The 15,440-nt window shown below is 35.2% G+C and overlaps 1 protein-coding gene across 2 annotated transcripts; it reads left to right on the plus strand.

The window, feature by feature from the left end:
- Nucleotides 1-4,904: 4,904 nt before the first annotated feature.
- On the plus strand, nucleotides 4,905-12,904 carry LOC110776520 (serine/threonine protein phosphatase 2A 57 kDa regulatory subunit B' beta isoform). Of its 2 annotated transcripts, XR_002530167.2 has the most exons (3): nucleotides 4,919-6,552; nucleotides 11,946-12,347; nucleotides 12,488-12,904. XR_002530167.2 is itself a non-coding variant. In XM_021981078.2 (2 exons), exons 1-2 carry the CDS (start codon nucleotides 5,377-5,379, stop codon nucleotides 12,255-12,257), a joined length of 1,488 nt encoding a protein of 495 aa, XP_021836770.1. In that variant the 5' UTR covers nucleotides 4,905-5,376; the 3' UTR covers nucleotides 12,258-12,904. The 2 variants fall into 2 exon arrangements, 1 of the variants encoding a protein (XP_021836770.1); XM_021981078.2 differs by having other exon boundaries at nucleotides 4,905-6,552; nucleotides 11,946-12,904.
- Nucleotides 12,905-15,440: the final 2,536 nt, after the last annotated feature.

The following is a 15,440-nucleotide window of genomic DNA, read 5'->3' on the forward strand; positions in this document are numbered from 1 at the left end:
TTTGGACTCACTCACGTAAGTCAAACAAGCTCGAATTTCATTTTTTAAAAAAAACATTTGAACAGGTTGTCGGGTGCCCGTTATTTAGCTTAATGATCGGCCAATGTCCCGACCCGATGACCCTGATAAATTTCAAGGTCGGCTACCCAACCAGTTTATTTAGAAAAAAAATTGAAAAATATTACCCGGCTTATTTGTGTTGGGTCGGCAGAGTAGCAGTTCTGGTAATACGGGTCGGATATTTTGAAACACCCCCATCCAATATCCTCACAAAGTGCAATGATATGAGTTTTACCAATTACCAAAAACTAGGGTTGGAAATCCCTGATCCGATCTGACTCAAACTAGATCTAAAATTACTAAGAGAAACCCGAACCCGACCTGAACCGAACCCGAATGACCTGAAATCGACCCGATGTGACCCATTTCTCATATTTTGTAGTAATATCAAGTTGTACAACATTTCTAGTATTTTTTTACAAATTTACACAATCCAAAATCGACCCAAAATCAAACTCGAACCTAACCCATTAACCTGAATTTCCAACCCTACCAAAACACGTCATATTCCATAGATATATGAACAATTATCATCTTCCCCTATAAATTAATTAAATATTTAAAATTTTCTATTCCAATATTTATCACTAGATTTTAGGTCGTGCGATGCACGATTTCTATTAAATTGTTAAGTTAAATAAATATCTATATATATCAACTGTTATATTTTATATATTACGTAGTAAATTAAATTATGTTTTGATTTTAAATGGACTTTCATTTTAGATTTTTTTTTTTAATTATTAGAGTGTTTGCTTTTGGATGAAATTGTATATGCGTAATATTAATAATTAATTAATAAAAATATCTACGTGACACCTAATTATTTATCTACGTGGCACTCGATTTTTTTTAATTCAAAAATAATTTTGAAATCTTATTTTTCATTGGCCGAAACCATTAGATTTCCTACGTGGCCCTCTAATATTGGATTTATGTTTGATCTTGGATTGAATTTTATTTTAGATTAGTGTTTGATTTAGGATGATTATATTTTAGATTTATTTTTTAATTATTAGAGTGTTTGATTTTGGATGGAGTTGTATATATTAGTAATTAAACAATTAAAATATCTATGTGGCACATATTAATTATCTAAGTGGCACTCGAATTTTTTAATTGAAAATTAAATTAGAAATCTTATTTTTCATTGGCCAAAACCAATAGTAATCCTACGTAGTACTCTAATATTTTAGCAAATATGCCTCCTTTATATATATATATATATATATATATATATATATATATTAGCGTGAAGCTCGTGCGATGCAGGGAGAATTATTAATATATTGAATGAAAAATTATTAGTTTGTCAATCACAATAAATGGTCAATAACTGAGCAGTTATGAACTTATGATACGATAAAAATAACTAAAATAATTATCCAGAGAAGAAAATTTAGTCAATTTTTTTTATACGTAATACTTGTGTTTTTTTAATATACTTTCTACCTTGTAGAATTCCACTACTATTTGGAACTTGCCCATGACAAATTTTAGCTTTCACCAACTATCACCACCCGGGTACTTTTTACTTCTTAGCCAATACTCAGATAAGCTGATTGATAATAATCCTAATGTTATGATATGATGCAACCCAAAATTATTGGGACTAATTTACTGATCACTTGAACATGACCAAATCAAAAACCTGATATGAATAACCTTTTTTCCATCTCTATGCATGTCCAAGAGTTTATACTTATATTTTCTACAATATGATATATATTGCATTACAAAACATGAACTTTACATCTAAAACATAAAAATGTGGATTACTATTAAAAAAACCAGATACTACGTATATATTATGTAATCAATATGTGAAGAATTTAATAAAAAACATTGATAGAAGTTACAATTATATTAAAAAAAACAATATACTAATTATAGTACAATTACGTCAAATAAAAATTTAAAAACAAAAATTGAATATTATATTACTTCGTACATAGCATTAAAGAAAAAGAAATTAATACGTATGTAATTGAACGTTGAAAACGAAATAAAAGGAGTAGAAGGGGTTACGATTAAGCCTATAAAAACCAAATCTATTTATATTTTTAAAATGGGAATTCTGTGCCATTTTAAACTATTAATAAAGTTTACAGAGTATTTTTTTTAGTGAAAAAAAATGATCCTCATTGAATTTTATTAGAATTTCATTGATATAAACCGTGTAAATTATTATTTGTATAATTATCATAATTGTTTAGTCAATTCTATTAATTACCATCCTCATCCTACGGTGATGTTGTATTTATCTTTCGGTTAATATCGTGTTTAGTCCATTTGTTAGTTAATTTTCTAAATTATTAATTTTTTTATAATAAATCCGAAATATTATCTGTTTTTTTTATAAATCTAAAATATTAGTTTATTTATATTATGCATTTGATTACGTGGAAATCTTACGTGGCACTCCAAAATCTCTTGACAAAACTCCTTGATAATAAGATCTTCTCCAATAGTGCTCAAATATGGACTAAAAAAATGTTGTTAAAGAAGGTCCTCTTGGGACGAAATGTTCTAGGATTTAGAGGGTCGTATACTCATAATCCTCCAGCCGAAATATTTATTACGACCTTAGGATGTGTTCAGTTGATTGATTTTCATCATAACTTTATGAAATGAATTACCCTTAAAACTTAAAAGTAAAAAAAAATAAAAAAATAAAAAAATAAAAAAAAACTAATTTTACGTATATAAAGAAGAAAAACTACTCTGCAAGCAGTGGCGGACCTTGAACGATTTTATGAGGGGGGCCGGTAGAAAAAAAATTAAGCAATATGCTATTTAATTATACAATTATGCACAAATTTTAGGGGGGGCCGTAACTAAAATACACTACAAAATTTTTCGGCCGGGGGGCCAGGCCCCCCCCCAGCCATACCTAAGATCCGCCGTTGTCTGCAAGGGAAATTCCAAACAATCAATCCCATCATCAGTATTCTAAACCATCAATCCCATCTAAGGAGGTCAGTGGGGCGGGTTTCGCGGGAGACCCGTCCCGCATCCGCCCCAAGTAGGCGGGGATGGAGGTAGGTTTGACGGGTGATGGGGCGGGGATGGGTATAAAAATCGTACCCGTCATGGGTGACGGGTCGGGTGTGGATTTTGTGTTGAACCCGCCCCATCCCCGCCCGCCCCGCCCCATCCCCGCTCGCCCCGCTTCATACCCGTATGGGTGATAGGGTGAGTTTGGATTTATTTGCATCTTTAGGTGATAATATAAATTTAGGTGAGATTTTTATGTTTTTTGTTTGGATTTTTTTTTTATGACGAGTATTTTTTTTCGATTAAATAGGTTACTTTAGTCATAGGGTATTTTTTTTTCTATAGTTAACTTTGATTAATCCGTATATATGATAAATGTTTGCTAAATAAGAAAAATTAGGCGGGTATTAGCGCGGGTATGAAGCGGGGATAAGACGGGGATGGATACCCAGTTGGGTGGCGGGGCGGGGATGGATTTTAGCTTACGCCCATTGGAGCGGGGATGGGGATGAATTTTGTACCCGCCATGGGTGATGGGGCGGGGATGAGGATGAAAATTTTAGGTGGGGATGGGGATGGAGGGACCTACATCCGCATCCGCCCCGCCCCGCCCCATTGACATCCCTTATTCCCATCATCAGTATACAAATTAGCAACGTAAACAACTTACTCGATTTTTTTCCCGTATATATTATATATACTACCTCCGTTCCTTAATGATCTTTACACTTTGGAATATGTGTCCAAAGTATGAAAATTTTGATAGTGGATTCTCACTGTTTTATACATCAAAATGCTACTCCCTCTGTATTTATTTAAGGGATACACTTGCCTTTTCGGCCGTATTTATTTAAGAGATACACTTGGCATTTTTAGTAACTTATAAACCCCACTATCTAATTAAATAATCTATCTACACCCCACCCCCACCCTCCACCCACTAAAATGACACGGACCTCACTTGTTTTACTTATTAAAATATCTACCCAACCCACTTGTTTTATTACTTTATTTCATTTAATTCTTCTTCTTAATACCCGTGCCCGGCCAAGTGTATCTCTTAAATAAATACGGAGGGAGTATCATATATGTAAGATCTTGTTAGATTGGTCTCGTTACGTATTTTTAAAATATCAATTTTTTATAATTTTTTCACATACGAAAATGGATATAATAGTCGTTAAATATTGCATTGGAACCCGTGCAGTAAAGAACATTAAGGAACGGAGGTAGGATATATATATACATACATACATATAAACATACATCTATGTGGCCCCTAATTAATTATCTACGCGACACTCGATTTTTTTAATTCAAACATAAATTAGAAATGTTATTTTTCGCTGGCCGAAACCTTTAGATTTCCTATGTGGCGCTCTAATAATTCAGCAAATATGCCTCTTCATATATATACTCCATCCGTTCTTTTTTCAATGACACAATTATTTAGGCACATTTGCCAATACACGATTTCAAACACTAATACATTCAATTAAGGATAAGAAAAATTATAAAAAGTTGATATTAAAAAAATATTTACTGAGAAGAATCTAATAAGACCCACAAGACTATGTATTTTCTTAAGTATAAATCACAAAATGAAGTCAAAGAAGCTTGTATCAATAAAGTCTATAACCCAATTGTGTCATGTAAATAAGAACAGAAGAAATATTAGATTAGATTAGATTAGATATTAAATTAAATTAGATTAGATTATTCCGTATTTTTTAGTCTCTACCACAATAATATTTCTTCCATGTATTAAATTTGTTTTTTTTTTTTTTTTAATTTGTCACCCATAATTGTTTTTTCTCTCTCCTCCAAAACTCTTTTTCCTTCACTCTTTAAAAAAATAAAAAATTAAAAAATTGCTCTCTTTTCACCTCCCCTCTCATTTCTACCCAAAAAAATCTCCCCTTTTGTCTCTTCCCATCCCTTCTCTCTTCCCCAGCAAATCTTCAATCCGAGTCCGATCAACTCGCTGCAACTCGCTGATTTCTGATCGAAATTTTGAATCAATCACTGCCCATTTTTGCAGCGTTGCGATTCTCTAATTCAATGGTAACATTTTCTTTTCGATAACTTTTAATTTTTATCTGGGTTTTTATTGGGTCTGCATATTTGTCTCGAATGATTTAATGGAGTATAAATGGTGAATATTGCATTAACATTAGGTTTTTCTATCTGGGATCTGATTCAATTGTTGGTATTGCGTTAATTTGATCGGGATTTTCAATCTAGGGTTAGGGTTTTTGTGGAGAGAGAAAAAGGGGGAAGAAATTTAGGGGAAGAGAGGGAGGGGAAGAGTGAGCCAAGATGTTGAATAAATTTATGAAACGAGGGAATCGAAAAGGGTCTAAATCAGATGATTTAGCATTTCCCCCGAGTAATAGAGGATCTGGGGTGGTGGCTTCATCCAATGTTGTTGTTAATCATGCGTCACGAGTTGGGGTTCCAGGTTCGGCTGGACCGAATGCCACACCGCAGGGCGTTGGTGGCGGGGGTTTGATGGTGACGGTTCCACCTACGGGTGCTATTGAAGCTCTCCCTATGTTTAAAGATGTCCCAGCTGCAGAGCGCCAGAATCTGTTTTTGCGTAAGCTTCAAATCTGTTGCTATCAATTTGATTTTACTGATACGTTGAAATCAGTTAGGGAAAAGGAAATTAAAAGGCAAACATTGATGGAACTTATTGAGTTTATTCAGTCGGGGTCGGGGAAGATTCACGAGACTGTGCAGGATGAGATGATTAAGATGGTGTCGGTAAATATATTTCGGTGTTTACCCCCAACATCCCACGAAAATACTGGTGTTGAGGCTACTGACCCCGAAGAGGAGGAGCCATTTCTTGAGCCCTCGTGGACTCATTTGCAGCTTGTATATGAGCTTTTGTTGAGATATGTTGTGTCCCAAGATACTGACACGAAGGTTGCCAAGCGCTATATCGATCATTCATTTGTGTTGAAGCTACTAGATTTGTTTGATTCAGAGGATCCAAGGGAAAGGGAGTATTTGAAAACTATCCTCCACAGGATATATGGGAAGTTTATGGTGCATCGACCGTTCATCAGGAAAGCGATAAATAATATCTTTTATCGATTCATATACGAGACGGAGAGACATAGTGGGGTTGGTGAGCTTTTGGAGATTCTAGGAAGTATAATCAATGGTTTTGCCCTTCCAATGAAGGAGGAACACAAGTTGTTCCTTGTTCGAGCTTTGATCCCACTTCATAAACCGAAGCCAGTTGGGCTATATCATCAGCAGCTTTCATATTGCATCACTCAGTTTGTTGAAAAAGATTACAAGTTGGCAGATACAGTGATTAGGGGTTTGTTGAAATACTGGCCTGTTACTAATTGCCAGAAAGAAGTTCTTTTTCTTGGGGAATTAGAAGAAGTACTAGAGGCAACACAGTCTGCTGAATTCCAGCGTTGCATGGTCCCACTTTTCAGACAGATAGCTCGATGCCTTAATAGCCCTCATTTTCAGGTATGGGAAATGTTTAAGGAATTTGTGCTTGCCAGTATTATTTGTGCTTTGTTGAATAAACTTTCATGCTAATGATCTTCAGTTTGTTAGATAATTGAACTGGATGCTTGTACCTTACATGGAATCAATTACTGATAGAGGAATATTATTGTTTTCTCAAGTATATGGTATTTTTATGTGTCCTTTAGCTCCAATTGGGATCTTAGTGAGTATAGTCAATGTAGCTAAAGTTTATTTCACATTTTTTCTTTTAATGTCTTAATTACTATTTTTTATATACTCACATTATTCCAAATTCTTATTTTGTAACATGCTTCCTCCATTCCAAAAAATATTGTAACATTGGGGTGCACAAATTTTAAGAAATTGGGTAAAAGGTGATAAGAGGCTACAAAAGCCATGTGAAATCTTCACAAAAACCGAGTGAGTAAAGAACTTAAGAAATGTAAAGGTATATTGGATATTTGCAGCGTAAAAGGAAGTACGGAGTATTGTGTTTGCTTAATGGGAAATGTTGCATTAGTTGTGAAACTTCCTTAAGTGGTAAACTGTTGCAATATTTATAGAATGGAAGAAGTATAAGCATATTTATGTTATAAATCAATATTAGGGAGAGGGATACTTTAGAGAGTTGCATTACTTAAGAATAAGATAGGTAGTTTGTTAGAGGAAGAACTCCTATAAATACAGGATATTGAGAGAGAGAGCGAGTGATGTTGATAATTGTGGAAAGTAGTCAGTTAGTTGTAATGTGGAGAGTGCCATTCCCCCGAATGATTGGTTTAGTCTGTATTTGGTGCATTTCACCTTGATTAGCATTAATACAGTCATATTGTTACTTGTCCTTCTTCTTCCTCCCTTAAATCTCTCTTCTCTGCCATTATCTTACTGGTTTTGGTCACTAAACTATGTTAATTCTTAGCAGTTTGTATCCTTACAGTAGGCGCTTTTTTTTGAATTAGATGTCAAGAGAGAGATGGTATTTAGATATCCTGATGATGTCAGGTTTAAGTGTTATATTGCATTTCCGTATCTTGCCTTCTCTAGCAGATCTTAATATCTGTTTATGAGTTAACATTTGTATGTAGTAGCTTGGTGCTACTTTTTTCGCTGTTGGTGTTTGTTGTGTGCTCGATACACATGGTTGATGTTTATAGTTACCAAGTTAAGCATGCACAGTTTTTGGTTATATTTGATCCATTCGGACATTTGCATCATAGGAGTATATTTTGTACACCCTCTGTTTGCACTTAGCTGTTCCGCTTCTTTTTCATGGTCAAAGTTTGTAAACTTGTCCGTATTTTTTAACTAGTATATATATCAAAATACCATCACGTGAAATCTTGTTAGATTTTTCAGATCATCAACTCTTGATAATTTTTCTTCAATATGTAACTTAAGATAGAGGTGTGCATGAAAAGGGAAGTGGAATATCTCCCTGGAGTTTGTGTGTGTGGGCGGGGGATTATAGATGATTGGAATGGTTCATTTAGATTCCTATTGCACAGGATAGGATAGTTATGTTTGCGAACCATATGAGGGATATGATAATTTATATTGCCACTTTTTAGATGGCTTCTCTCTCTCTATGTGGCTGGTTGAAGAATTGTTGTTGATTAGCATGTCAGAGAGTTGAGTTATTTTCTGATATAGGATTCGTGTCCTGAGTTTGTGAGTATGAAATACATAGAGGCAATAGAGCGTAGATGCAAGGCTGACGGAAAAAGCACACACCTTGGTGAAGCGAGGCTCTATTTTTATTTTGTAAATAACCAAGTCATATTCCGAATCACATGTTTTTTCCAAAAAAAAGAAAGAAGCTACAAGAAGTAAAGAATCACTAAGTTCTTATAGTAAGACACCCTGCTCAACCAAAACATATGGAAAGGAACCATTTTTATTTATATGTTATAATATGTATTAGCCTATTAAAATTAAATAGGCTCTCATTGGTGGGCCTCCTAAGCTGAAGTAGATGAAGGCACCCTACAAGCGAGCACAATCTTCCCCTGACCTTTGTACCTTTGTTTCTTAGGTGTGATGTTTTGTTACACTATGGCCTCATGCTTTAAATATTTTAGCATTTTGTTAATCATTGTGGATCTTCTTATTATACAGCCAATTTCATGTTATGAAACAAACCACTTGTTTTTGCATAGTCCTAGATTGATTAGTCCTTCTACCATCGTGTTATCTTTTTCTTGGTGATGAATTGATTCTATGCAGATCAGTTGGGATTTTTGATTGTCCTGTATTTGTTTTTACATGGGTTAGATACCTACATCTACATGCGGTTTATGTGATTGTGATAAAAGTTCTTTTTGGAAGGGGCAGAGGGCAAAGTAGGTTTTCAAACGTGAATATTGGTTATACTGACTTGAAGTGGAGATTCACAGCTTGGGTCCTTGACTATTTATAGTTTCATTGTTAGTGTATTAGTTGAATCTTGAATGAATGTGGCCTGTCCTTGTATTCTCTTTCTTTGTACCATGTGTTTTTTGGGAGAAGGTATGGTTTGTTAAACTTGGAAAATATTTGGTATCTTATTGTTGACTGATACATGGAAAGATTTTGAATTGCTTGATGTAGTTATTTTAAAGCATTACGGGTGCGTTTGGTTCACATTTGGTATAAGGTATGGGTTTAGATATAAAATCCATGGGTTTGGGATGAGCTTTAAGTCAAAACATCCCTTTTACTAACAAAAATACCAATTTTTTCATCTTCTTCTCTTTTCCCTTCTCTTCTTTCCCGCACGACGGACTTTCATGCCTTATTTTTCAGATCTCCTCCTAAGCCTCACCATTGGCGCCTTGAAGTTAGACTGCTAGAAGTTTATTTTGACCATAAAAGTTCCAATTACAGAAATGTAATGGCCATAATTTACCATCAGTTGTATATTAAAAAAAAAGTTGAAGTTGGATAATAAGGTATGATATAGGTGGATTCTGTAGATGTCAGTACTAGTATGATAATGGTCTATATGGGATCTTGAGGAACATTTGTCAAGTTTTGGTAAATCTTTTTTTAGGGTGGTTTTAGCAGAGGTATACGTGGTGAAAGGGGAGTAATGGTAGTGGCATGGAACTATGACGGTGTGAAAGGGGGTGGATTGGTGTTTACAAAGTGACTCTGTGACTGGCGTTATCAAGGATTAAATTTTTAATTTTTTCTAATTATATCCTGATGCCATGAGTGGGGGACTGGGGGTATGGATGAAACCACTTCTTCCCCAAGGTTTGAGAAACCCATACCTTGGAGGTTTCAAGGATCCCCCCCGCCCCCGCCCCTGCCCCCGATATCAATATCCATTTTTAAAATTAATTGATCCTGATTCGAAAATTGCTTGAACTAACAACCCCCTAAGAGTGTAAGACGTTAGATGATAAACCCATATGTTAACTGCTAGCCAATAATGCCATACAAAATGCTAAGATAAACTTTGGTATTTTCTGTAGATTAATATGCTGATTGAAAGAAATCAGTGGGTGCTGGGCTGCTGGGTGTAGCCTTACCAAAAAAAGAACATATTGGCTAAATGAATATGTTATTTACTAAATATGTAAAATAAGATTTTACTTGCTACAAAACAAAAAAAAACATTTACTTGGATAAATTGTAGAATGCATACCAATATGCTCAATGCTAACAAAAATGCTGATTTGTAAACAAGACTTATACTGCAAGGAACATTAGTGTCTTTGTTGATACACTCTGTTTTTGTCTACTACTGCTTCCGTCCCTGTCCCTTTATTTTTGTCCCATACTCCCATAGCACGATCTTCACTTGTTTTTAAGAAGGCAAATGTTGTGGGTTGTTTTTTTGTTTTTGTCATTCCTAGACTAAGTGGGAGAGAGGTGGGAGCATTCTCGTAAGTTCCCTCCACTCCTTCATGTGGGGAAGCAAAATCAAAGTTGGAAAGCTGTGAATTTTTTTGTTTCATGGTTACTCAAGTTGTAGGCACTGAGAAATTACCCATTGACCCAATTTTTTTTGTAATTTATGAGAAAGTAATCCCAAATCAATCACCAGAACAACCACAACCCAAAAGGAACTACAGAGTTAGGGTTCTTTCAGGATTGCAAAATTAGGGGTTTTCCCCAAAATCAGCAAAAACAACCAGATCTAGTTGAGAAATCACAACTTAGGTTATAACTTTCCCAAATTGCAGCCGGTGAAGAGTTTTCTATGTCAATGATATATTAATCATAAAAAGAAATTATTGCAAAAATTAGAAAGGAAAAGCAGCAATTGTAGGGAAACAGAAATGCAACAGATAAATTATTTGAAGGAAGACGAGAGAAATTTGAGTAAGATCAGTAGAGGAGAGATGGAATGAAGATATGGGGATCCCTAAAGCTTGAGAAATGAAGGATCGGTAAGGCGAGTCCAGAGTTGAGGCGAGAGAGAAAGAGGCTTGGATAGTTGGATCATTAAATTTGGGGAAGGACTAAATTTTCGGGACATTTTTTTAATCAGTAGTTATCATTAACGGGTTGTTTGGAGCTGCTGAAGGTAAAGGGGTTATGCCGTTATGTAGCGGTGTAGATACCAAAAAATGGTGTGGTGGCAAACTCAAAGGGAAGACAAATGGTAACTGAGGCAACTAAAAAAAGATGGAAAATGCCTGAAATTTTGCTCAGCTTGAATATTTTTAGCTGAGATATTATATACTCCCTCCATCCTTTATATTGTCCTGTTTGGAATCTTGAGAGATTCTAATACAAATAGAATCTAATACTTTAACAATGAATATATGGAGTACGAGAAAACAGTCATGACTCATTTGTGATCTTGTTTGATTTGTCTCGATTTTTAGTTTCCAAATTAAATTTTAATATTTTTTTTGTAATACGTACCCGTTATTATAATACTGCAGTGTAACCTGGGAAAAAAGCAATCAAAAAAAGAACAGAGGGAGTAGTATTATATTGTCCGATTTTTAGTAGAGTTTTTAGACTTTAATGCCAGCATTGTGCTATTGACATGTTCTGGTTGCCTTTTTAAAATTCTATTCAGTACAAGTACTTCTTAACACTATGATTTCCACTAACTAACGTTTGAAAACCTCGGCATAAACCCTGCAACAAGCTATCCGATTAATTATACATCTTGCGATTTTGTTTCTGAGAAACTGTAGCTTGTCTTTCTCAATTTTGCATTTGTGCTCCTTACCTATAGCACTCCTCCGACCCCCAAGGCTAAATGTCTTATAAAATCAAATTGCTGCTCTCGGCTTCTATGATCTTAATAGTTACTGGATGATTCCCCATTCACTAGTTCTGTGTATAATTGTTTGTGGCAGTTAAATCTTTCTCTTTGCACTTATGGTCTGCATTGCACAGTAAAATGCTGAATTATAGGTTATATCAACATATAAATGGTGTTGCAGGTAGCAGAACGAGCACTTTTCTTATGGAATAACGAGCACATAGTAAGCTTAATTGCCCAGAACAGGACGATGATCCTACCCATCATTTTTGAGGCATTGGAGAAGAACATTCAAAGTCACTGGAATCAAGCTGTTCATGGTCTCACTGTCAATGTTCGGAAAATGTTCTTGGAAATGGATGTGGAGCTCTTTGAAGAGTGTCAAAGGCAATATGAAGACAAAGTAGCTAGAGCGAAAGAGGTAGAAGAGCAGCGGCAATTGACGTGGAAGAGACTAGCTGAAGTGGCAGGAGAGGACATGGTTACAGCTTGAATGATTTCAAGGATCCTATTCCTGACTTTGTGTCCATCAGTATCAAGAAGCAAAGGCACTTGGTGGACTTTTCTTATCTCCATTTTGGTGGTATTCTTTTTTTCCTCTTTTTATCTCATAATTTTTTGGTCCTTCGATATTTTTTTTCCTTTTAATTTCATTCTGACCACCGAAGATGTCGGGGAGATCAGCGATAAAATGTAATTTATTTTGTATCAAAAAATTTGCAGATTAAGAATGATATTGCCAAGTCTCTTCCTAAAAAGTGTATGTGCTCTTCTTTGGTAGAGAAACCCAAATTAGATTTACGGGCCCTGATTAAAGGTGAATTATTTACGTTAAAGTTGACGTACGAGGATGCTTATCATCTTCAAAATCAACTGATTGTCAACATGTGATACATCTATTGAGTTTTCTTTCCATAGGAAAGGTATACCGCACTCTTCTGCCTTGCAATAGAACTAGAAGACTGGGAACTGATCTTATTGTATTTTGTTACATGATAAGAATTGTTTTGTTGTTGCCTTTTTTATTTTCTTTATCTTTTGTTAGGTATTCCTGTATTTTGAATTTTCTGCAATGATAAATTTCATTATCATTTGCTCCTTCCCACTGCGATGTTTATTGTAAATTTCTGGTTTCGCGTCTGTCCTTTGTTATTCAGAGTTTTATTTTGTCCGTTCAGTTTCCATTGACTAATGAAGATGTATAGATTGCAAGGCTCTTTGGCTCCAGATGTCTGTTTATGCTCAGATTTTTAATGCTTCAATTTGGAAAGATTGGTATGGAGTAGAGAACTTGAAATATTCTCTCTCCCTGTCAACTTGCTGGAACAAGCCTGTATGTGTGTTTTAATAATCAGGGGATGATATGTTTTTGTTTTTCAGCAACTTGATATGAAGCACTTCCTAGTTTCTTTACCTTTTCGAAATAATACTGTATTTAACGGTTTGTGTTAAAAAGGGATATGGGGGTTGTTTAATAAATGAGTTGTGGGTTCTTACTGTATTTAACTGTATGTGTTAAGGGAAGTGACGAGGTGACTATCTGATATGTGTTGCATCAACAAAACGACAAAATAGGGAAAAAATGAAGTATCATTCATGTTAAAAAAAGTATCATTTTGTAAAAAAAAAAAAAAGTACTATTCAATTTCTTTGTCTTTTTATTTTGTCTTTTACTATGATATGCATTTGCAAGCACATATCAGATATGCAAAGATAATTCCTCATGTGTTAAGAGGGGATATAGAGGTTGTTTTTTTTTTTTGTTCTACTACGAGGAGTTTTAACCGCCTTCGGCTGGTGGACTATTTTCGCAGGAGTTTATATGGGTACCTTGATGGACATTATCTCTCCCAACTGAAGTTTTTTCCATACCCAAAATCCGAACCCAAGACCTTAGTTAAGGAGCAAGAGGCCATTAACCACCTACACCAATCCCATTTCTCGAGGTTTGGGAGCGTTCTTCGAAATTCAAAATTTGAACTGAACTCCCACTCGAAAACTTGGGCAGAATGGGCAGCCAGCCACTGGAAGCGGATGTGCTGAATGCAGGCAGCAACGCCTGGCGCAGGGGCCTGCGCCTAGCGCTACTGCTGGCATCCAAAACTTTAGCGTGGAAGTGGCAGGTTGCTCATGGACCGCTCGCATAATCGAATCGAAAATTAGAACTCCCCACCGGAGTCGCCAGATTGTAGGGGGTTTGTTTTTCCCGCGCTGTTGGATTTGCCTTCCCCTACGGACTTTGTAGATTTTGAATTTCGAAGGAGTCGCCACCAAACAATATTTAACGAAAGACCAAAGTTGACTCTTGTGGATAAGGTATTGAATCTTAGAAACCGAATGGGTGAGATTCGTGAAGGGAATGAAATGCTTATTTTGCGGGCTTTTGAAAGTACATTCGAGTGCAAGACAAGGATCATTTTCGAATAATCTTAATCATGACGCTAAGTTGGTTTGAGCTAGCATGCATTTTAGAACATAGAAATTGCTACTTGTATGTGGTCACTTTGCTTTAAAGTTAATTAAAGGAATCTAAGGCCGGTTTGTCCAAGAATTATCTTCATTAAGCGTGATGTAACCTTTTGTATGTTGTTGAATTTAGCATGTGAGGTGATGAAAACAATAAGCATGTAAAGCAACATCACAAGAAATAAAGGAATTATTGAAATGCGTACAAAACCACATCACCTTGAAAAAGGTGAGTAAAGAGTGTGGAATTGAAATTGCAAAAGTAAAAGTGCGATATTGAAAGTGCGTTATTGAAATGCGGTATTGAAGTGCGATATTGAAATTGCGGTATTGAAAGTGCGACATTGAAATGACGATATTGAAATGACGATATTGAAATTGTATTATTGTACTAGAGATCCGAACGCCAAACATTTACTTAATAATAAATGTGCCCGACAGAGATTCGATTCTCTAAAAATCTCCATTTTAGATGAGTTGCTCATCATAAAGCATCCTTGATTATGATTATTGAAAATAGAACTTGAATATAGAACTTGAATATTGAAGTTGAACATTGAAATTAGGAGACGTGATTCTTAAATATTAGACCTTTTAATGTGAAAAAGGCCTCACCTTTAATATGCTCCATTACTTGAACTTGATTCTAGTTTAAGGAGTGATTACAAACAACCTTAAACATCATAGAATCTTGAAAATGGGACTTGTATTTGAACATAAAAGATGAATTGTGTTCTAGTTTGGAAAAAGGTTTGCATTTTTCCAAACATCCTTGAACCTGTATAAAGTTGGGGTTTTTGAATATTTGTTGATGATTGTTGTAAGGAATACTTTCAAGGATGAAAGTTTCAACTTACTAAACATGTTTTTTGAAATCAAAGCATAAAGATTGAAACTTGAAATTTGTAGAAGGAGTTTGGATGATCATTTGAGGGGGATTTCAAGTATGAAATCCCCTCAAAGATTACTCCTTTTTTTATCTTACCTAGTTCAAGTGTTTGTATGAACATCGATCACAAGAACAACATAGGAAAACTTGAAATAATAAAGGTAGAAACTTTAATTAAATCATGATAATTTGTTTGGACTCGGTTTTACGGGACGGGCCCGACATGCTCGGTTTTGTGAGTCGGCGCCCGAATTTGGATTGCTTAGTGTCATTTTGACCGGAAAGTACCTTGTAAAACCAATGGAGAGGTCCATTGGGTGA

Source organism: Spinacia oleracea, chromosome 5 (assembly GCF_020520425.1).
Source record: "Spinacia oleracea cultivar Varoflay chromosome 5, BTI_SOV_V1, whole genome shotgun sequence".
Lineage (NCBI taxonomy): Eukaryota > Viridiplantae > Streptophyta > Magnoliopsida > Caryophyllales > Amaranthaceae > Spinacia > Spinacia oleracea.